Genomic DNA, 18630 nt, shown 5'->3' on the forward strand with positions numbered 1-18630 from the left:
ATAGTGGATAATAAAGGGTACCACTACTGTGCTGAGGAACAACCCATTCTGGCTTCAGCACTAGCTCCTATCCAAGGTCAAATGTTACTTACCCATTGCTCACTCTCCTGCAGCCCTGAACCCCCCCTTGAACCTGCCTCCTCACTAAAAGGGATTAGGGATGAAGCCCAAAACTAACTCTGAACCAGAGGAAGAAGATGGACTGTGGATAGGTGTGCGTACTATTGAGACTAGCCTCCTCTGTCTGTAAAGAGGTGGTCTCTAAATCATCCCACAAACACAAGGACTGAGCCCCATATGATAGAGTGGGCTCCAACATCACTTTCACATCTGGCAAAGGATCCTCACTCAACAGCAAGGATCCCAAAGCATTATCTCAAACATTGGATAGGCCTTAAGCTGAAGTTGTTTGGAAGCCCCTGGCAGAGGAGAGACAGGAATCATGAGTGAATGTTGGCCAAACAGTCCAAACCGGCCCAGTAGAATAAACATGAACTACAAGATTTAGCAAAAGTCTGCTTTATCAAAACCTCAATATCCTCCTCGTGAAAGTGAAGAGTCTCACAGCCCCACAGGACGGCCAGAGTTGAAGACTGCAAATGCCTTGACAAAGAGACTTCTCTAGTGAGCTTAGGAGTTTGTCCCTGCAAGGCCGCCCTACTGTGTAGGGTGCCTTGCCAGGGGGATGCATAGGTCATTAACTCTACATAATTTGTAGGTTGTGTGTGGCCTAGTTTCTCTTATTCCACATTTCATAACATGGCATTTATTCACACTGAATTCCATTTGCCAAGTGTTGCTCCATACACTTATTTTGTCTAGGTCATCTTGAGGATCATGACTATCAGTTAATTCTCTTCATCTTCCATAGTAGCTTAGCATCATCAGCAAACATGTTCATATAATTCTGTATTCTTTCCGGTAGAGCATTTATATAGACGATGAACATTACTGGTTCAAGACCTGAACCCTGTGATTTTCTGCTAATAACACTCTTCCATTCAGATGTATTGCGTCTGATTATCGCTTTCATCTCTGTCTGTTATAAAAAAATTCATCCATGTCAGCAGTCTCCCTGTCACTCCTCCAGCATGTTCCAAATGTCCAAAACAGCCTCTTGTGTGAAACTATCAAAAACCTTCTTTAGGTCCAGATAAACCAGTCAACCTAACCATTTCTTGCTTGTAAAATCTCTGTGGCTCTATCATATAAACTAAGTAGATTAGTTATACAGGATTTTCCTGTTTGAAAACCATATAGTATATCATTTCTCTCCAGGTATTCTATCCATTTGATTTTTAGTATGTTTTTAGTATTTTGATTTACACACTTGTCAATGATACGATGATAATTTAGAGCATCTTCTCTGGTACCATTTTTGTAGATTGGAACTATGTTTGCCTTTTTCCAAATATCTGCTAAGATTCCTGTACTTAAAGATGTCTGAAATATCAATTAAGTGGAATGCTCAGTTCATGTGCATGGACATTCTATCAGAACGAAGGTGAAACACCATCTGGTCCAACTACTTTATTTTTTCCTAGCTCCTTGAGTAAATGTTCCACTGTCTCTAGATACCTCTGTACTCTACAGTGTTCTCTGGAATTGGCATTGTCTGGATCGCTGAAAACCTCATTTTACACAAACACTTTAAAATTGTTCATTTAGTGTTTCACATAGAGTATTTCCTTTTCATTCTATGTGAATCTGTTCCCCATTTTCAGTCTCTGTATTTTATCCTTTACATGCAGTTTGCATTTAATGAATTTATAGTAAAGGCCTGGCTTATTTTACATTTGTCTTTAACTCCCTTTCTTACATTGTAGTTTCTTTTTGCTTCTCTCCTCACTGCTGTGTAGTTTTCTGTGTGGAGCCCCGTCGGCTCCCTGAAGCTATCCAGACTTGTATGTGCTATATTAGTTTGAGGACATCAGTTATGGGAGCTCTTGCCTACCGGGGACCACGAATCAAAATCTGGCCCCCCTCAGAGGTGAAGGGAGCATTGCTCATTATGAGCATTCTACATTTAGAATGTCATGTCTGTCATCGATCGGGGAGAGCATCCAGAAAGAAAGGCGAACCAATACAAACCCAAAACTGGTAAAAATTCCAACCAACTAAAATTGCAATCTACAGAGCCAAAGAACTCCCCCCCCCCCCAAAAAAAAAAATGAAATGAGCAAATCATCATCCAACTAGAGCGCCCACTCGTTATTCCCTTCTCCCCCGACAGGGGGGAATGGGGAGCCCGCATCTGGCCAGATGGATCTGGCTTCTTTTGAGTTCGGTTGTTCTTCCTCATACTGGGTGTGCTGCTTTTGAGTTCGGTTGTTCTTCCTCATACTGGGTGTGCTGCTTAGTCATACCCGCACGCTTGAATGGTGAGAGGTTACCTGGGTGTTGCAGGTAATCTTGAGGAGCTCAATGGAATTCTTCAATGAGTGCCTCTTTGCCCCTGCACTTTTCCATGAGGTGGGTCTGTTGCAATTACATGTTCAGGTTCCCTCTCTTTTGGCTGCCTTGGTGGCGGATGACCATTGAGCTCGTGGTCACTTGGCCTCAGTCTTGCGTTTCTTTAATCTGCTGGAGCTGTCCTCGGATTGGCTTTCGGAGGATGGGAGGGGGGGTGTTGAGTGCTGGGCCTTAAGGCTTGAGTTCTGGTTTCAGCTGCCTTGGCATCGGCTGACTTGATGAAGCTTTTTGCGCCGATCCTCCGGGAAGGGGTTCCTATGTTTTTTAACTCTCGTCTCGTGTGTCGGCAGGCCATTTTGGCTCTATTGATTCCGCTTGGGCCCTGGCTCTCCATTCCTCGTCTCCACTCTGTCCTTTGTTGTTTCCGGAGGACTCAGTTTTTGTTTGCAGTGTCGGCCAGTTGCCGCCCCATTTCGGATTTGTTGGTGCTCTGGGGAAAGGATGGGGGGTCGTTCTAGATCTTCTTAGGAAGGTTGTGCCAGGGCTCGTGTTTCGGTAGGTCGAGGTGGGTCATTGGTGCCATTTTCTGAAGTGTCCTGCTTTTTGTGGCCCTGCTTCTTTCCGCTGATTGGTCCAGAGACGTTCCCAGCTAGTATGACACTCCTCTTATCTACACGTCTGAACATTTTGATGCAGGTCTTTCACCATTTGTATAATGCACATGTGGCTCAGCTGTTGGTATACCACCTGTGTCTTTCGTCTTGGCAACAGTATGAAATTTCTTGCCATTTCTTCCATCATTTTGTCTCCTCCATTTTTCACCTACAGTATTTCTGTTCTGTGATTTTGATTTGCCTTGGTTATTTGTCAATCTGCATCTTATCGCTTAATACCATTACTTTATATCATTCAGCCTTGGTGGAGCTGCTTTTGTTGGCAGTCAGCATTGATACTTTATCGGAGCCATTTTGCATGTAGACTTGTTTGTTCTTTTATCCTCCATCTGAGCCATCTTGGTCTGGCTAAGGTGTTGGTCTTTCTTTCCTCTACATGGTTCTCGGTCCTCCCTTTGGACCATGATACACTTCTCAAGACTGTTCTTGTTGGCTCTCACTTCCAGTTGTCTAGGGGGGGGAGCCTCATTCTCTCCTTAGGAAGAGGGGATTTTATTCTTTTGGCCCTGGTGGGTGATTTCATTGTTTAAAGCCTTTTCTTTCTTTTCTAGCAGAGAATGTGATGGTTGGCTACCAGAGGGATGCTTTTAATGTGACATATACACATGCCCTCACTGTGTTAACAGATTAGTGGCTCATCCAAGTACAGGGCTCTACTTGGATGGGTCCAAGTACAGAGCCCTGTGGGGGACTGTTGGTGACATCTTGCCACTCTGATGTCTCCCTCCTCACAGTTACTCGCTGTTTCCTGTTGCTTAGATACTCCCTTATCCACTGGAGCACCTTACCTTTTACTCCTGCCTGTTGCTCTTAACTTTCGTAACAGCCTTTTATGGGGTACTGTGTCGAAAGCTTTCTGACAGTCCAAGAAAAGGCAGTCTGCCCACCCTTCTCTTTCTTGCCTAATTTTTGTTGCTTGGTCAGAATTTGTGTGCATTATAGGTTGTGTCTCGGGGTCTGTCCTGGACTTGGTACAGACATACCTCAGAATAAGAGTTTAATCCGTTCCTGGAGACGCCTCGCCTTCCGAAAACTCGCATTCCGAAGTTAATTTCCCCATAAGAAATAAAGGGAAATGAATTAATCCGTTCCTGACTACCCCAAAAACCCCACATCAAACTAAATTTTTATACCTAATTTACCTAATTCATCTAAATAAACCTACAAAACTGTGTTCCAGTTATTACTTACCTTGCTGTCGAGTGCTGTAGGCGTATGGAAGATGGTGAGGAGGGGGGAGGAGGAGAGGAGTTACTGTTTGGAAGGGGAGTCCCCTTCCATAATCACATCACATAACCCCATGCCTTGTAACACTATGGATACCACTTCTCTTTCTAAATTTTTCAAACCAGCCCCTGCTTGCCTTAAACTCTTTCTTATCTGCATCACTCGTTGCAGGGGTATTCTTTAGAAGGTCTTCGTGCAACACCCTGGCTTTCTCACAAATAATGGCCTCCGAAACACTATCACCCCTCAACTCCTTGTCGTGTATCCAAATTAATAACAACTTTTCCACTTCAAGTATTTGTGGTCTTTGTGCCGTTAATGTTCTTACTCCTTTTGCCACTTTAGCACCCATAATCTTATTTTTCTTCTTAAGTATAGTGCATATTGTTGATGTGGCTTTGTTGTACTGCCTACAAAGTTCAACAACACGTGTACCGTTCTCATGCTTCCGAATGATCTCTTGTTTCTCCTCTATTGTCATCCTCACATGAGCTTTCTGGCCTTTATCCTTACCACTGGCTTTCTTGGGACCCATGGTGAGATATATAATAACAAATTGTATAGACAAATCACCAAAAATCCAACAAAACACTGAAAATCTGCGAGAAGAATTGATGTGGGGGTAGTCACTGAGCGCGAGACAATAATAAACTGAGGGGCGGAGGGGCGACGATCGCCGAACCACCACGCGCTAGGTCGGCTGTACGCGTATCAACAAACTCGCGTCCAAACTCGCCTCCCGAAGTAACCATCGCCTTCCGAGACAAATTTTTGGAGTAAATACACCTCGCCTTCCGAAAACCGCGCATACAGGGACAATCGCATTCCGAGGTACCACTGTACTTGTGTCCTCCCACAAGTTTTGTTGGTTGAGAAGCCATATGGCTTCCTGTTACAGTCACATCAACTGATATAAAACGAGAGGAGAGAACTCTAAATGAGGCGGTAGCTTCAAGGAGCACTTGGGGTAAAGTTTGGTATTTGCCCTTGATGTATTTTTTAATGGTTAAGATTTCTGTCTTTCCAGTAGTGAAGAGGGACCTTGTCAAGTGAATGATCTTCAATTTTTTGGGAGTAACCCACATTTTTTTGGTCAACCTCTGATGATCACCAAGTTCGTGGTTCACCAGGTAGTTCTTAATCCATATTGGCTTGTGTCCTTTACCTCCAGGATGTTGGTTGGATGTTGCTATTAAACCAAGGTTCAGGGTCGGATTGAGGTTCCTGGTTGGTCACAAATATCACAATATCACTTTCAGGTGCTTCCTCTCATCTGACTTAATTTGACTCATCAGTGGGGGGGGGGGGCTCTAGAAGCTTAGCAACGTAGGAATCAACTTGGTGCATCTCATTATCTTTCTATTTCGGGCTTCATTGCCATGCTAGTCGGTTAGTCCAGTATTAGTCATTGGTGATGCTGGGCCCTATCAACTTTCTTGTCGAGGCAAAATCCTCCAACCTTTGCAATGCTTTGTTTTGGTGACACTGGTGTAAGTTACAAGGACAGCTTACTCTTACTGCCCGGAGCATATTGTGTAACCCCCATGCATGTTGCACTATGTCCAGATGCATGAACAAGCTTGGGCATCTGTTAACTATTGACACATTTATAGTGTCTCAATAGTTCTGTTACATGCTACAGACGTCTGAAATTTTAAAATAGGAAATAAATTACAATTAGGAAATAAATGAATCAATTCCAAGTCTCTCTCAGACTTTAATTACCATTTTTTTTAACAGGTTGTGTTAGAAGAGCATACAATTATTAAGGAAGAAGTACCTGAGCCTAAACATGAGCAGGAGGATGAGATAACACAACTCACAGACTCTGAGGCAAGCATAAGTTATGACCCTATAAATTCTGTTGATGAGAGAGGAGTCAGTGGCGTTGGCATATATAATCCTCAGATGATGTCCTCCCATCCCCAAAATGTTTTACAAGATATCATGGTGCAAGGAGTACCGGGACCCTCAGGAATGCCAGGAGTAAGTGGAGTTTTACTTGTTTTGTTGCAGATGATTACTTACATTCCTGTATAACAAAATTTATTTGTCTTTAAATGACATTTTTGGAAATATAAAGGGGAAAATACATTTGTTGGTACTCTTGTTCCTTATTTCATTAGTTCATATTTTGAGTTTGTCTGTGGTAATGACTATAAAGGCTTTGATTACATCTAATCAGTAAGTTAAGTATTGTAGTTTAAATCCATAATTGCAACATAATTACTATGCAGAAAATGCACACCATTCATTTTATGTACATACAAAGTATATACACACATACATTACTGTTATACCATGTTCCATTTAGAAAGTTAAGAGGCACTATTACACTCTAGCAGTTATCCACAGCAGCACCTTACTGTTTCGTAAGACAAGGTGTACAGCGCTCCTCATGCATTATCATCTACATTATGTACAAATACATTTCTTTCTTGCAAACCACTTTCACTCAGCCTTGTTCCTTTCAGTGTACAGTACGTTACAATACATGAAAGTCCAAATAGGGAATGGGACTGGATGGGAATGAATGGGACTGTTAATGTGCAACAATATTCCACTCTTGAGAGCACTAATATCTCAGAAAAGTATTATCATTGGTATGGCATCTCTTGTTTGCAAGGTTCTTGTTATCCAACCTGTCAGTTTTCTTGCAGTTATGGCAGCAACTTTGTCGTGTTCCTTAACCACTTGACTGCGCCAACCGAGTATTCTCGGTTGGCGGGAAACTGTGCCAACCGAGAAAACTCTTTTTGACTTTTCAGTACCAATTCTAAATGTGTATGTGGTTAGTTGTGTACGAAATGGACTCTAAGGACCTCCAGTGAGAGGCCGCCATCTTGGAAAAAAATTCCCAGAATGCCCTAGGGCTGTTGGGTGGGTTAGTACTGAATGAGCAACCATGGGTGGCGCACGCGTCTCTGGCTCCCAAACACCTGGCCGATGTGGTGTTGAAAGATAACGCTGTCGGTGAAATTCAAGCCTTATTTGAAGAACATAAGGGTCATAATATTGGTGAAGCTAGGCACAATAAGGACTTAACACAAAGGTCGGATGCAAGTGATACAGCACCTATAAGGACTATACAGTTGTAGCTCTGAGCGTCACCCATGCTATCTACAATTTATTTAGATGATACATAGATGAATCGTTTTTTGCGTTCAGTGATGATGCATCAGATACAAACATGGTGGTGTTTGCCATAGATATTTTCAAGAATACCTGAATCTCTTCCTAACTGACGAACACTCTTTGAGGCTAGCTGAATCTCTTTCTGGCTGACGGGCACTCTTGAGGTAAGCTGAATCTCTTCCCAGCGTAATACACACCAGCATGAGTTCAGGGAAGGCAAGTTGTGTCTCACAATTAGTGTGCTCCAATGGATAGCCCGGGGGGGTACTGTATACCTAAACAACAGGAAGCAGAGAGTTACTGTGAGGGGTAAGACCTCAGAATGGCATGATGTCACCAGTGGAGTCCCACAGGGTTCTGTACTCAGACCCATCCTGTTTCTGATATGAAACAAGATCTTGAATGATCTTCCAGAAGGTATAGACTCATTCTTCTCAATGTTTACTGATGATGCTAAAATTATGAGGAGTAAGACAGAGAAGAACAGCAAGAGGTTACAGGATGACCTAGACAGACTGAAGGAATGGTCCAACAAATGGATACTAGAGTTAAAGTTGAGCAAGTGCAAAGTGATGAAGATAGGCGTGGGGAGCTGGAGGGCCAAACACAAGGTACCAGCTGCGAGAGTAAATCAATCCTTCAGGAGTCAGGAAGAGAGAAAGAGCTGGGGTTGATATCACATCAGACCTGTCCCCCTGAAGCCTACAACCAAAGAATGACATCAGCAGCATATGCATGGCTGGCAAACATAAGAACTGCCTTCAGAAACTTGTGTAAAAAATCATTCTGAACCAAGTATACCTCATATGTCAGACCAATACTGGAATATGTGACTCTAGCCTAGAGTCCACATGTAGTCAAACATAAAATGAAGTTAGAAAAGGTTCAGAGGTATGCCACCAGGCTAGTTCCCGAGCTGAGAGGAATGATTACTGGAACTAAACCTCATGACACTGGAAGACACGAGTTAGGGGAGACATGATCACTACCTAAAAAAATATCCAGGTGAGGGACAACAGAAGTGGAAGTTGTAAACACTGATGAATCTGAAAAATGTAAGGAAATAGTTATGCATGGGGAGGGATAAATAAGTAGAATGAGTTTGAGCCAGAGGTGGGGAAACATGACAGGGTACTGGAATGTCAAAAGGTATAAATGTATTGGGTACAGTAATAGTGAGGTTGGGCTGCCAAGATGGATCCCTGTTGCTTGTTGACACAACAAAGTATGCATAACCAGCAACAAAACAGTTTTCTCAACCACAAAAATGAGCACCAACACTGTGCTCTTTACAATAACCTGGGTCACATTAGCCCAGTGAAAGATGTTCCACCAGCCTGCAGTCAATAATCTCCCAGAACTTGCTGGATTGAGGATACATTTTTCAGTCTTCTTAATGTGAAAAAAATGCAATGGTTTTTACATTTATCAATGTTTTCCATTACCAGCTAAACGTGGTTGAAATAAGAAAGTTGTTTGTTTCTTCCTGCAGGACTCGCTGGCTCCGTGGGAGTCTATGGCCGGGTTCTCCCTCGAAGGTTTGCCTTCTGACGAGTCTAGAAGTACCCAGGCAATGGTGAGTGTACACTTAAATCTTCATGAGGAGGACTCGAGAAAGGTGAATGTGTATGTCACAGCAGTTCATAAATAAACTGCCTTTCATGATCATTTGTGTTTTAATTGGGTGCTGTACAGTCATTATGATTTGCACTTCTGATAGTGTAACCCATCCTCCAAAAATGAATGAACCTATAGCTACTATGGTTGGAATGTTAAAAAATATGGACTATTGTACTATTGGAATTCTAAAGGGCATAGAAAGGTGAAACAGGACAACCATAAACCTAACCTGCCCTAGGCCTAAATAAGCAATCCAAGGCTGTACCTATGCAATCATAGGTATAATTTAGTATGTACTATACTATACTAGGCCTAGAAAATGTTAGGTTTGGCTGTTGCCGTCTTTCTCAGGCTTTCTTGTACAAAGTTAATTGTACAAAACATGGCTCTCTCTGTTCCACCCAAAAATAATCTGTTTTGCACTTCCATCCCTAGTGACTCTAGTTACTATCAATTTTGGGTTGACAGGTTGCATTGGTGGTAACATAATTATATTATTTTCATTGGCAGCAAATAATTCATTACAGAATTATTTTTGAACGGAAGTATAATATAATTGGGGAACTCATATATGCTTCCCTTTTGGGAAATTGTATTAAAATTTAAAGTGATTGGTCTAAAAACTAAATTTAATCATTTCATGCATTCACATTTTTCCCAAGTCCTCTATTGTTCCTATTGATTTAATTATATGTATATGTATATTAAAAATTTGAACATTTTGGTTTTGGTCACCCATATAAGCACTATTGTTGGTGGAAACTAAGAAAGAGATTATTCTCTATTATTTATTATTTCTGGGCCACCACCGCACGACATTTTGGCCCGGTAGTCTGTCTCGTAGACAGACTCACTCTCTCTTTGCTTTATACATTCATTTCTTTCATATTCCTTTTGTAGTATTTATTGTCACATGCAGTACTATTGTAAGTGTTGAGAACATGAAATTGTCATAGCCATACTTAATGTGCAATATTCTTTGCTGAATGGTTCAAAACTTGGTACAATATTTGGGTTTTGACACTTGTTTTTGTAGTGGTCGTTAATTGTTGCATTGTTGATTGCATATGGGTCACCCTGCTTTTGTAAGAAAGGAAGGATGTACAGTATGAAATTATTAAATAGTAGGCGTCTAATTTTCAAGACTGGGATGTAAGTTCTAATATAGCCAGATTGAGAGCATTAAAATTTACAAGAAGCATTGCTGTTCCCCTGGCAATTGAAGATTAAGAAGTTGGACAAAAGACCTGAAGTTCATCCCTCACAAATTCAACTAGGTGAGTATTCATGTGTACTCACATTCTCACACACACACACACAGCCTCTCGGCTGAGTGTACAACGCTTAGGAGGCATAGTTCTAAGGGCCCAAGTTTGATTCCTGGCTGAGGTGGAAACAAATGGGCAGAGTTTCTTTCACCCTGATGTCCTGTTCACCTAGCAATAAATAGGTACCTGGGAGTTTGACAGCTGCTATGGGCTGCTTCCTGGGGTGTGTGTGTTGTGTGTTAGAGAGAAATATATGCAGTACTGTATGTATAATAAAGGAAAATTAGATTGATTAAAATGGCGGGGTCCAAGAGCTAATAGCTCGATTCTGCCGACACAAATAGTAAATACACATGCACACACAAAAAAAAAAATTGTGGGGGGGGGGGGGAATTAGTAGTTACAGTTGAGAGGCGGGCCAAAAGAGCAGAGCTCAACCCCCGCAAGAACAACTAGGTGAATACATACACACTACCCAACAATCAAATGAATCGGTAGACAGGTGAAAAATATTCCATAACAAGAGGAAACAAGTAATGTAAGTGCAGTATATGTATACAATATACAAATGTAGACGTGATTAGGTAAAAATGCCACTGTAATAAATAACAAAAGACTAGATGTCATTGCAATATTGAAAATGAAACTGGAGAGGAAAATTATGAGTTAGTATTTGCAAGGGCTGTCCAATTTGGAGATGTAATACCAAGAACAAAAAAGGAGTGCTAGTCTTAGTAAAGGACCATTTTAGTTTGAGAGAATTGATACTTGATGATCCATAACGCATGAACATTATAATACAGTAGAAGTTTGAATCCAAATGGAATACAGTAATATTTTGGATAAGAGAAAAACTTGATGAGAAATGAGAGGAGATTATCATGATAAGAAAGGTAATACAGAAAGTTTAAGATAAAACCATATATTTGATACTGGATGAATTAATCTAAAAATCTACATATTGGGAGGGTTATGACAGGAACAATGAAAGTATGAGCTGTCCAAATTGTTTAATATCATTCTGGTCATTTGTATTAAAAGTAAACGACAAGAGAGAGGAAGGTAATGTCTCATCAGTGGTTGGTGGCTCACATATTCCCCAGAAAGGCACAAATCTTGGCTCTTGAGAGTACCTGGCCCCATAGGTAAAGGCAATCCTGTCCTGTTTGGTAATTAAGTACTGTATGCTGTTCATTATGACATAGAAGAGACTGCAGATGGGAAGGTATGAGAGAGAAGCTTGGTTTTAAAAGAGGACGTTACAAAGAATTGAGATTGTTTTACTGGATTTGTTTGGGAAGGTTTGATGGGAGTGAATGTAAATGAGACAGGCACCAAAATTTGTATACTAAAATAGAGGAGATAATTAAAACAGGGGGGGGGGGAGAGGGAATTCTTCAACAGCTGTTATGGTAGAGTAAACAAAATTGGATAAATATTAGAATAGACCAACCATGCAAAAATATCAGAAATGCAAAACATGCTCCGAGCCACTACAAGGTCTTGAGAGGAGGGAGTAGGATAGAAACTTCAAGAAACGGATAGCAGGCAAATAAGTTTATTACTAGTAAATTGCATATAAAAGATAAAATCTAGAGATTTGGAGTAGGCAACAGATTCTAGTGACAGGAGGAAATGTGTAAAACATTGAATGACCAGTTTCAACGAAGGTGACAAGTTCACAGCCCCAGACACAAGACAGGTTTTAGAGCATAATGTAGAATACTGTACCTAGATGTGTTGCGAGACTATATGCTAAAACTACTCGTCGATTTAGGCAGAAATAGAACATTAGGGCCATGTGGAGTTTTAACCTCAGGCCTGAGATGTGCTTATGATTTCAGCAATCCAACAAGGATTTTGTTTCAGGCATCTTTGAAAATATGAATACTACCAGAATTTTGAAAATGGCAATCATTATCTCAAACTATTAAAAAATGGGTTAGAAATGATTCATAAATCTGTAGCATTGAGCAGTGTGTAGCCTAATCACCAGAAAGGGTAATACAGGTCAAAATAAAATAGGTTGAATACATAAAAAAAATTATAATGAGCAGCTATTTTGTTTAAAAAGGGAAGAACATTTGTTGTATTGAATTTAGTTACATTTTTCATTCATAAAGATTTTACAAGAAAGACTATTGGGCAAATTGCATCTATCTGGAATTATGAAAGGCATTCAATAAAGTCCCCACATGAGCGATTGTTCTGGAATTTTGAACATTTAAGTAAGACAGGTAGGAAGGAAACTTCTAGCATTCAGCTGGTAGAAAGATGAGACCATCATTAGTGGCAATTAATCAGACTGGAGGAATGTCACTAGGAGGGTCTTGCATGGCTCTGTACTAATACCAATTATGTTCATTGTATATATACTGTAAATGGTCTGTTTTCATCGATACAGAGGTATATAAGCATGTTTGCAGTTAAAGTCAAGCTACTGGGAAGTATAAAAGATTAAGGGGGACATTGACACTATAGGCACATGCCATAGTATAAATCTAATGGAATTTGATGTGAAATAATGGTATATAATGGAGTGTGGGATAAGTGAGAGTGCCACATTTATCTTACAAATTACATTAACAAATTCTGAAGAACTTCATTAAGGAAAAAGACTTGCTGTGCATCAGAGGACCACATCAAGGGGCACAGTAGGGCCAATTTATGCTTCATTTGTCAATTTTTTATTTGCCTTGAAGTACATGGATGGAGAAGTGCTTAAAATACCTTGATGGTTCTGAAGATCACTGTCTCTGTTGCCTGGACCTATGATATTCTCCTGGTTAATGATCTGGTCAATCAGGCTGGTGGATGCCACTGCATACAGTTAGATGTTGGAATCACAACCTGGTTGACCAAGTATCCTTTGGAGGCATTTAACAAGTTCCTTCTTGAAAGCTGAAAGAAGTTGTCTGGTAATGCCTCTTATATTTAGAGGGAGGGTATTGAACAGACTTAGGCCCTTAATATTTGTAGAATTATCTCTTAAGAAATTACTGCAGTTTTCAGATTTGAAACCAGTCTCCTGTAATATTTTCCAGATGTAAAGTTTGAATTCTCTATAGTCTGCACTTCAAATAATTAAATGGCCTTAATAATTTAGATATTTATTAAATGGATTTTGGCAATAAAATCTCTCTGTGCATTCTAAAGGTCAGTATCTTCAGCTTTGAATGCACCAATTAACATATTCAACTCTATTTAGCACTAATGTCTCAAGTGTACTATCATTTGGTTTGACATTAGTTGTTTGAACGATTCTTGTTATTCAGCGAATAATGTTCTTGCAGTTGTAGTAACAACTTTGTGTCATTTAACAGTAAGAGTTACATTTGGCTGTGACTGCAGTACACTTTTTTTTTTTTCTTAAGGTATATTCCTGCATGGGCCCTAAACCTCTGGCTGGCCCACTAAGTGTTGCTTGTTTCTGTCTTACTTGGGCGGAGTATGAGTATTTATGATTCCTATGGTCGCTTCAGTAAGATTTTGTCCCTGTTTAACAACTTCTTCTGCTCTGTTGAATCGAAGTTGAAATCTTAATGGGTTTGTAACTCTGCACTGTATTAGATAATGTTCCAGTGGTCTGTCGGGCATTTCTCCACAGTGCTGACATAAGTGCACTAGAAAGTAGATGATCAACATGTGAAGATCACCACACTTTGAGGGTTAAATTACTCTACTATTGCTGCTACTACTACTTTCCTATTACTCTACTAAATACTATTGAAAGAAAAATACTCTGTTACTGTCCAAACAAAAAAGATGTCTAGTACTGTAATTAGCAGGTAAATCACACTGAAGAAAAGATGAAGCAAGCATTACTGTATACTAGATGTGAAATGAGTTGGTTTTATCAGTCTGAATCTGAGTCCCTGCTAGATCCTAAGGTCCATTTCATTACCTGCTAGATCCTAGGGTTTGATTCAATCCCTGTTAGGTCCTATGGGTCCAATTCAATCCCTGCTAGGTCCTATGGTCCAATTCAATCCCTGCTAGGTCCTAGGGTCATATTCAGTCTTTGCTAGGTATTAGGTTTAGATTCATTCCCTGCTTGGTCCTGGCATGTTTGGTTTCCTAGCCTCCCTAGTCTTCTTGATACAAGTTTCTTGCATATACTCGCATTTGTTCGCAGATTCATGGTTATCTATGTAGCAGTTTGTATATTGTTTTGTGTTCTTGATAACAATACTTGGGACCTTCTCATCTTGTGCATCTCCAGAAACAGATTTGCCTGTCTTGTCATTGGATAAAATGCTTAACTCTAAAATTATCTCTTGTCAACATCCTGACTAGGGAAGCTCACCAGCATCTTGGCATTTAATGAATTTCTGCATTAAGACCTTCAAAATTGGTTTCCTTGTCCGGAAAAGAACTGTGCAACACTCTTCCCTGAGCCCACGTTAGGAGGTTTCCTCCTTCACTTGTGTCAAAGCTTTCACCCAGTTGTCTATTTCACTCGTTTGTCCTTTTGCTTGCATAAGTCGGAAACAGTATTTAGCGCCTTCATGCCACAGTTGCCACAATGGCACCATGCTCAATTTTCTCTTGTCACTCTTAGCTTATACTAAAAATTAAGAACCTTATTCGTTCCTCTTTCAGCATGACTTCTACTACTGCTTGACATTTTATTGGTCAAAATTAAAATAACACCAAAGTATAAGAATGTCTCAGTGTACGAACTAGTTTCTTGTACACAAGTAAGAAAGCATATGGACTAGTGAGGGTGGACAAAAGCATACATGTCCATCTCTCTCGACGTGACTTATGGCCCTGCAGCCTTATTCATGCAATAGGTTATATTAAATGAACACAGCACTGGATTTTATTTGGTGTTTAGCATTCATGAAATTCTTGTACTGTATATTATTTGATGAATAATATTTAATCACAAGTGAGAGATATTTTTGTGGGTGATTTTTGTGTTATTTTACAGGATGGTTCAAATTAACTCTTGTAATCATCTACACTGCACTAGTGGATGCTCAGTGTGTCCATTTCCACCAAGCCTGACTTACTATGAAAGACTGGATGTTCAAGTCCACTCATATGTCTTAAGTGGATTCATACTTGCACGGTGCTTTCAATGATTAAATTTCTTGTCCGTGATCTGACTATATTTGAGTTGGGTATCAAATAGATCACCTTATCCTTCTGATTAAGTACAAAGTTCTTATGTTCGCCTGTCTTGTTAGTGTGATAATCAATGAGACCAGATTAGCACCTTGGAAGGTGGATTCTGGAAGGTGGGAAGTATTCTTAGAGATTTGGTAAGGGGGAGCTAGCACCTTTGGGAACAGGATCTCACAGTCTTCCCTCTCCCTCTTTTCCCCCAATAATCTTTAAAAGCTGCATGGTTTGCCCATTGGCCTGCCAGCCAGCTAGTGGACTACATTCGGTGGGAAGAAGGGCAGTGATGTCTAAACCAGTGACAGTTCAGCTTGGGTTAACTGGACTGCTGAATGGTTAAGAGCCAGAAGTTGAATAAGGCCCATAAGGACCCCTGGATGTGAAATAATATAATTCAGGCTGTTGAGTTGAAAGGGTGTGGCTTGTTTTTGTTTCAGCTGACAGAACAACTTCTTCTCTGAAATCTACCATAATTAACCGCACAATACATACATATATGATTTGACAAAAAATAATTTACCATAAGTTTTTAAAACTTGCACAAACACTTTCCAATTTTTTTGCATAATCAACTAGGCAAATGCTCCAACTTTGTCTAAATGATCACAGCATAACTTGAAAAACAAGAGAATCAAAATGCATTTAAAAATTGAATATTGAAAACTTCAGATTTTCGATTCAGAATAAAAAATATGAACTATCACCAATCGTTCATTTAATGTTGTTATTCTCTAGGGCATTTGAAATATGCAGCAAATTTAGACAAATTTTTTTTTTTTTTAACTCCAAATGTATAAAGTTTATGAACAGACAGCTGGGCACATAATGTCAAAATAGTGAGAATCGGTCAAAAACTGGAATTTTAGAGGCACTCAAAGTTGAAACTCTAGTTTGAGAGATAATTGAAGTTGAAGTTATCAACAATGAATAAAGGTAATTTTATTTTGTTAATTTAATTATGTTTTAATAAACATTGTTTGGCATTCGTACTCGAATACGTGAAAGTTGTAGGTCAATATGTGTTGAAATGAAGTTAAGAAAAATTAACCCCCAAAAAACACAAAATATAGGGATAATTATAATAATTATAATGATTTAGGGGATATATTTAGGGTATACTTTATATAAGTGAAAAAGCCCTAATATGGTCCCTAATCATCAAAACAACCTAAAGAGCCAAAGAAAATAGGGTTTGAAATCAGATAAAAAAAAATCTGCCAAAAAAATTAAGTCCCAAGTTTTGCAAGTTGTGACTGATTTATTTGTTGACCATTTCAAATGGTCAACAAATGATTTTGAAATGGCCATTGACCATTATTTCATTCTATCTTCACATAGTTGTAAAACATATGCACTCTCCAGGATGTAAAGGTTACAACAAAATCAGATAATAAACAAAGGAGAAAAAAAAAAACTAAAATCTTAACAAAAAAAAAATCCCCTAACAAATATTTTTGGGACATAGATGAAATTAACATATATGTATTAACATTGGACAATGTATTTATATGATATATAACAAAATAGATCATATTAACATAGTTATTCATTATTATTTGTGTTATGTACTACTCAGCAATGATTTAAAGGCACCAACTGCATAGGCACTTTGTGGACACTTCTTACTACTACTATTGTTCTTCTTGAGCGTCGGACAGATGCTTTATTACTGCATAATCCTTCAGTTCCAGTTCTTAGGAGCTGTTCTCCTTATCAACAAAATGTTCTTATTTTTCAAAAATTTGTCTAAAATCAATTTCTGAAAATATTTTGATGAAAGTTTCACAACGTTGAAGCCAAAAAGTTGGAGATTTGTTTGACATTTTTAAGTTATTTTTACATAATTCAAATATTTTTTGCTACCAGGCCCCCAATATGTGCGGTAATATGCGCGGTCTAAGGGTTAAGCAAACCATGATGTGAAGTCATGACAGGCCAAATCATCTGCTACTATTCGTCGTCATTGAAAAACGTAAAATGAGGACAACATGGGTAAGGGATGCTTACCCGACTGCAGTAACTGAGTGTGTGTCATTAAAGTGTGGAGAAAAGGCATGAACATGGTGGATTGGCGGTTGAGTCCTGTTAAGTTGTTACTCGTAACACTGTCTCTCCCAACCATGGGTTCCACTAATAAACCACAGGCGCCAGGAGTGTGGCCCTCCCTCTCCTACAACTGAATGCCAGTCAAACAAACTGTGTGGCCCTAGCTGGCTAAGTGAGGGATGACATGCTAGGAGCCATTTGCTGCATTCCACCACATCTCGTGGTCAGATCTCGCGGTGGAATGCTGTTCGTTGCTTGTGTTCGGGTCGGGGACTGTGTGGCCAGAAAAAGTGTGAACATGGCTCCTGAAGTGCTAGCTTGAAGCTCAATACATATTGTGTAATTTCATGTGAGGTGATTATAATTATCAGGTCCTGATCACTGGAGAAAACCTGTACAGGCACTAGTTGATTAAAGATATTTGGAAAATGTTCATCACCGTGTCTCGTGTTAGAGCCTCATTGTGCACTTCTCAAAGTGTCACCCCTTAGTTAAATGGGTGACTGCACATGATTGATTAAAATACATTATTTAGATCTTGTGATTGACAAGAATGTGAGATGTTCTTGTAGTAGTATTGTGTAGCATGTGTTGTATGCCCATCGTTGCATTCTGAAGGACCAGATTGGCCTGTATTTTCCAATTATTGACTGCATTGATAGTTAAGACATGTATTGCAAGAGTTGTCACCAGAAGTATTCAGACTAGAGATCATTCCCAAGGGATTTGAATGGATCTTGTTGGATTAAACACATCAGCTCTGTGGGAAAGCTGTCCTGCTGAGTGGTTGCTTAGACAGTTCCCTACAACTCTCTTTACAGCAGGATTCCCCAGTTGGTGTACTGTATATAAAAGTTAATATGAGATAATATTTCTCTTTAGACAGACTGTGAGCCGTCTGTCATGCGGATTGGCGGGGGATTGCACCAGAGGTGGTCTTAGACAAAGCAATCGAGAAGAAAATGGTAATACAGTATCATACAGTCACTGCCTCCTAAAATTATCTAATGGCAGCTTAGACACCAAGTGTCTGCTCCCAGTGAACATATCCACTACAGTATAGTCATGATTTGGTTAATTGGGGTGGAGAACTGGATATTTCTATGACTGGATAATGC

The 18630-nt window shown here is 39.7% G+C and overlaps 1 protein-coding gene across 11 annotated transcripts in view; it reads left to right on the top strand.

Moving 5' to 3' along the window:
* LOC123767905 (protein abrupt) overlaps nt 1-18630 on the top strand; it is a 119053-nt gene that overhangs the window by 20713 nt on the left and 79710 nt on the right. For all 11 annotated transcript variants that reach the window (XM_045758000.2, XM_045758003.2, XM_045758007.2 and 8 more), the window contains 2 exons: nt 6054-6299; nt 8941-9024. In XM_045758000.2, the coding sequence (XP_045613956.1) occupies nt 6054-6299; nt 8941-9024 (330 nt within the window). The remainder of the gene's footprint in view (nt 1-6053; nt 6300-8940; nt 9025-18630) is intronic.

The sequence above is a fragment of the Procambarus clarkii genome, chromosome 58 (genome assembly GCF_040958095.1).
Source record: "Procambarus clarkii isolate CNS0578487 chromosome 58, FALCON_Pclarkii_2.0, whole genome shotgun sequence".
NCBI classification, from domain to species: domain Eukaryota; kingdom Metazoa; phylum Arthropoda; class Malacostraca; order Decapoda; family Cambaridae; genus Procambarus; species Procambarus clarkii.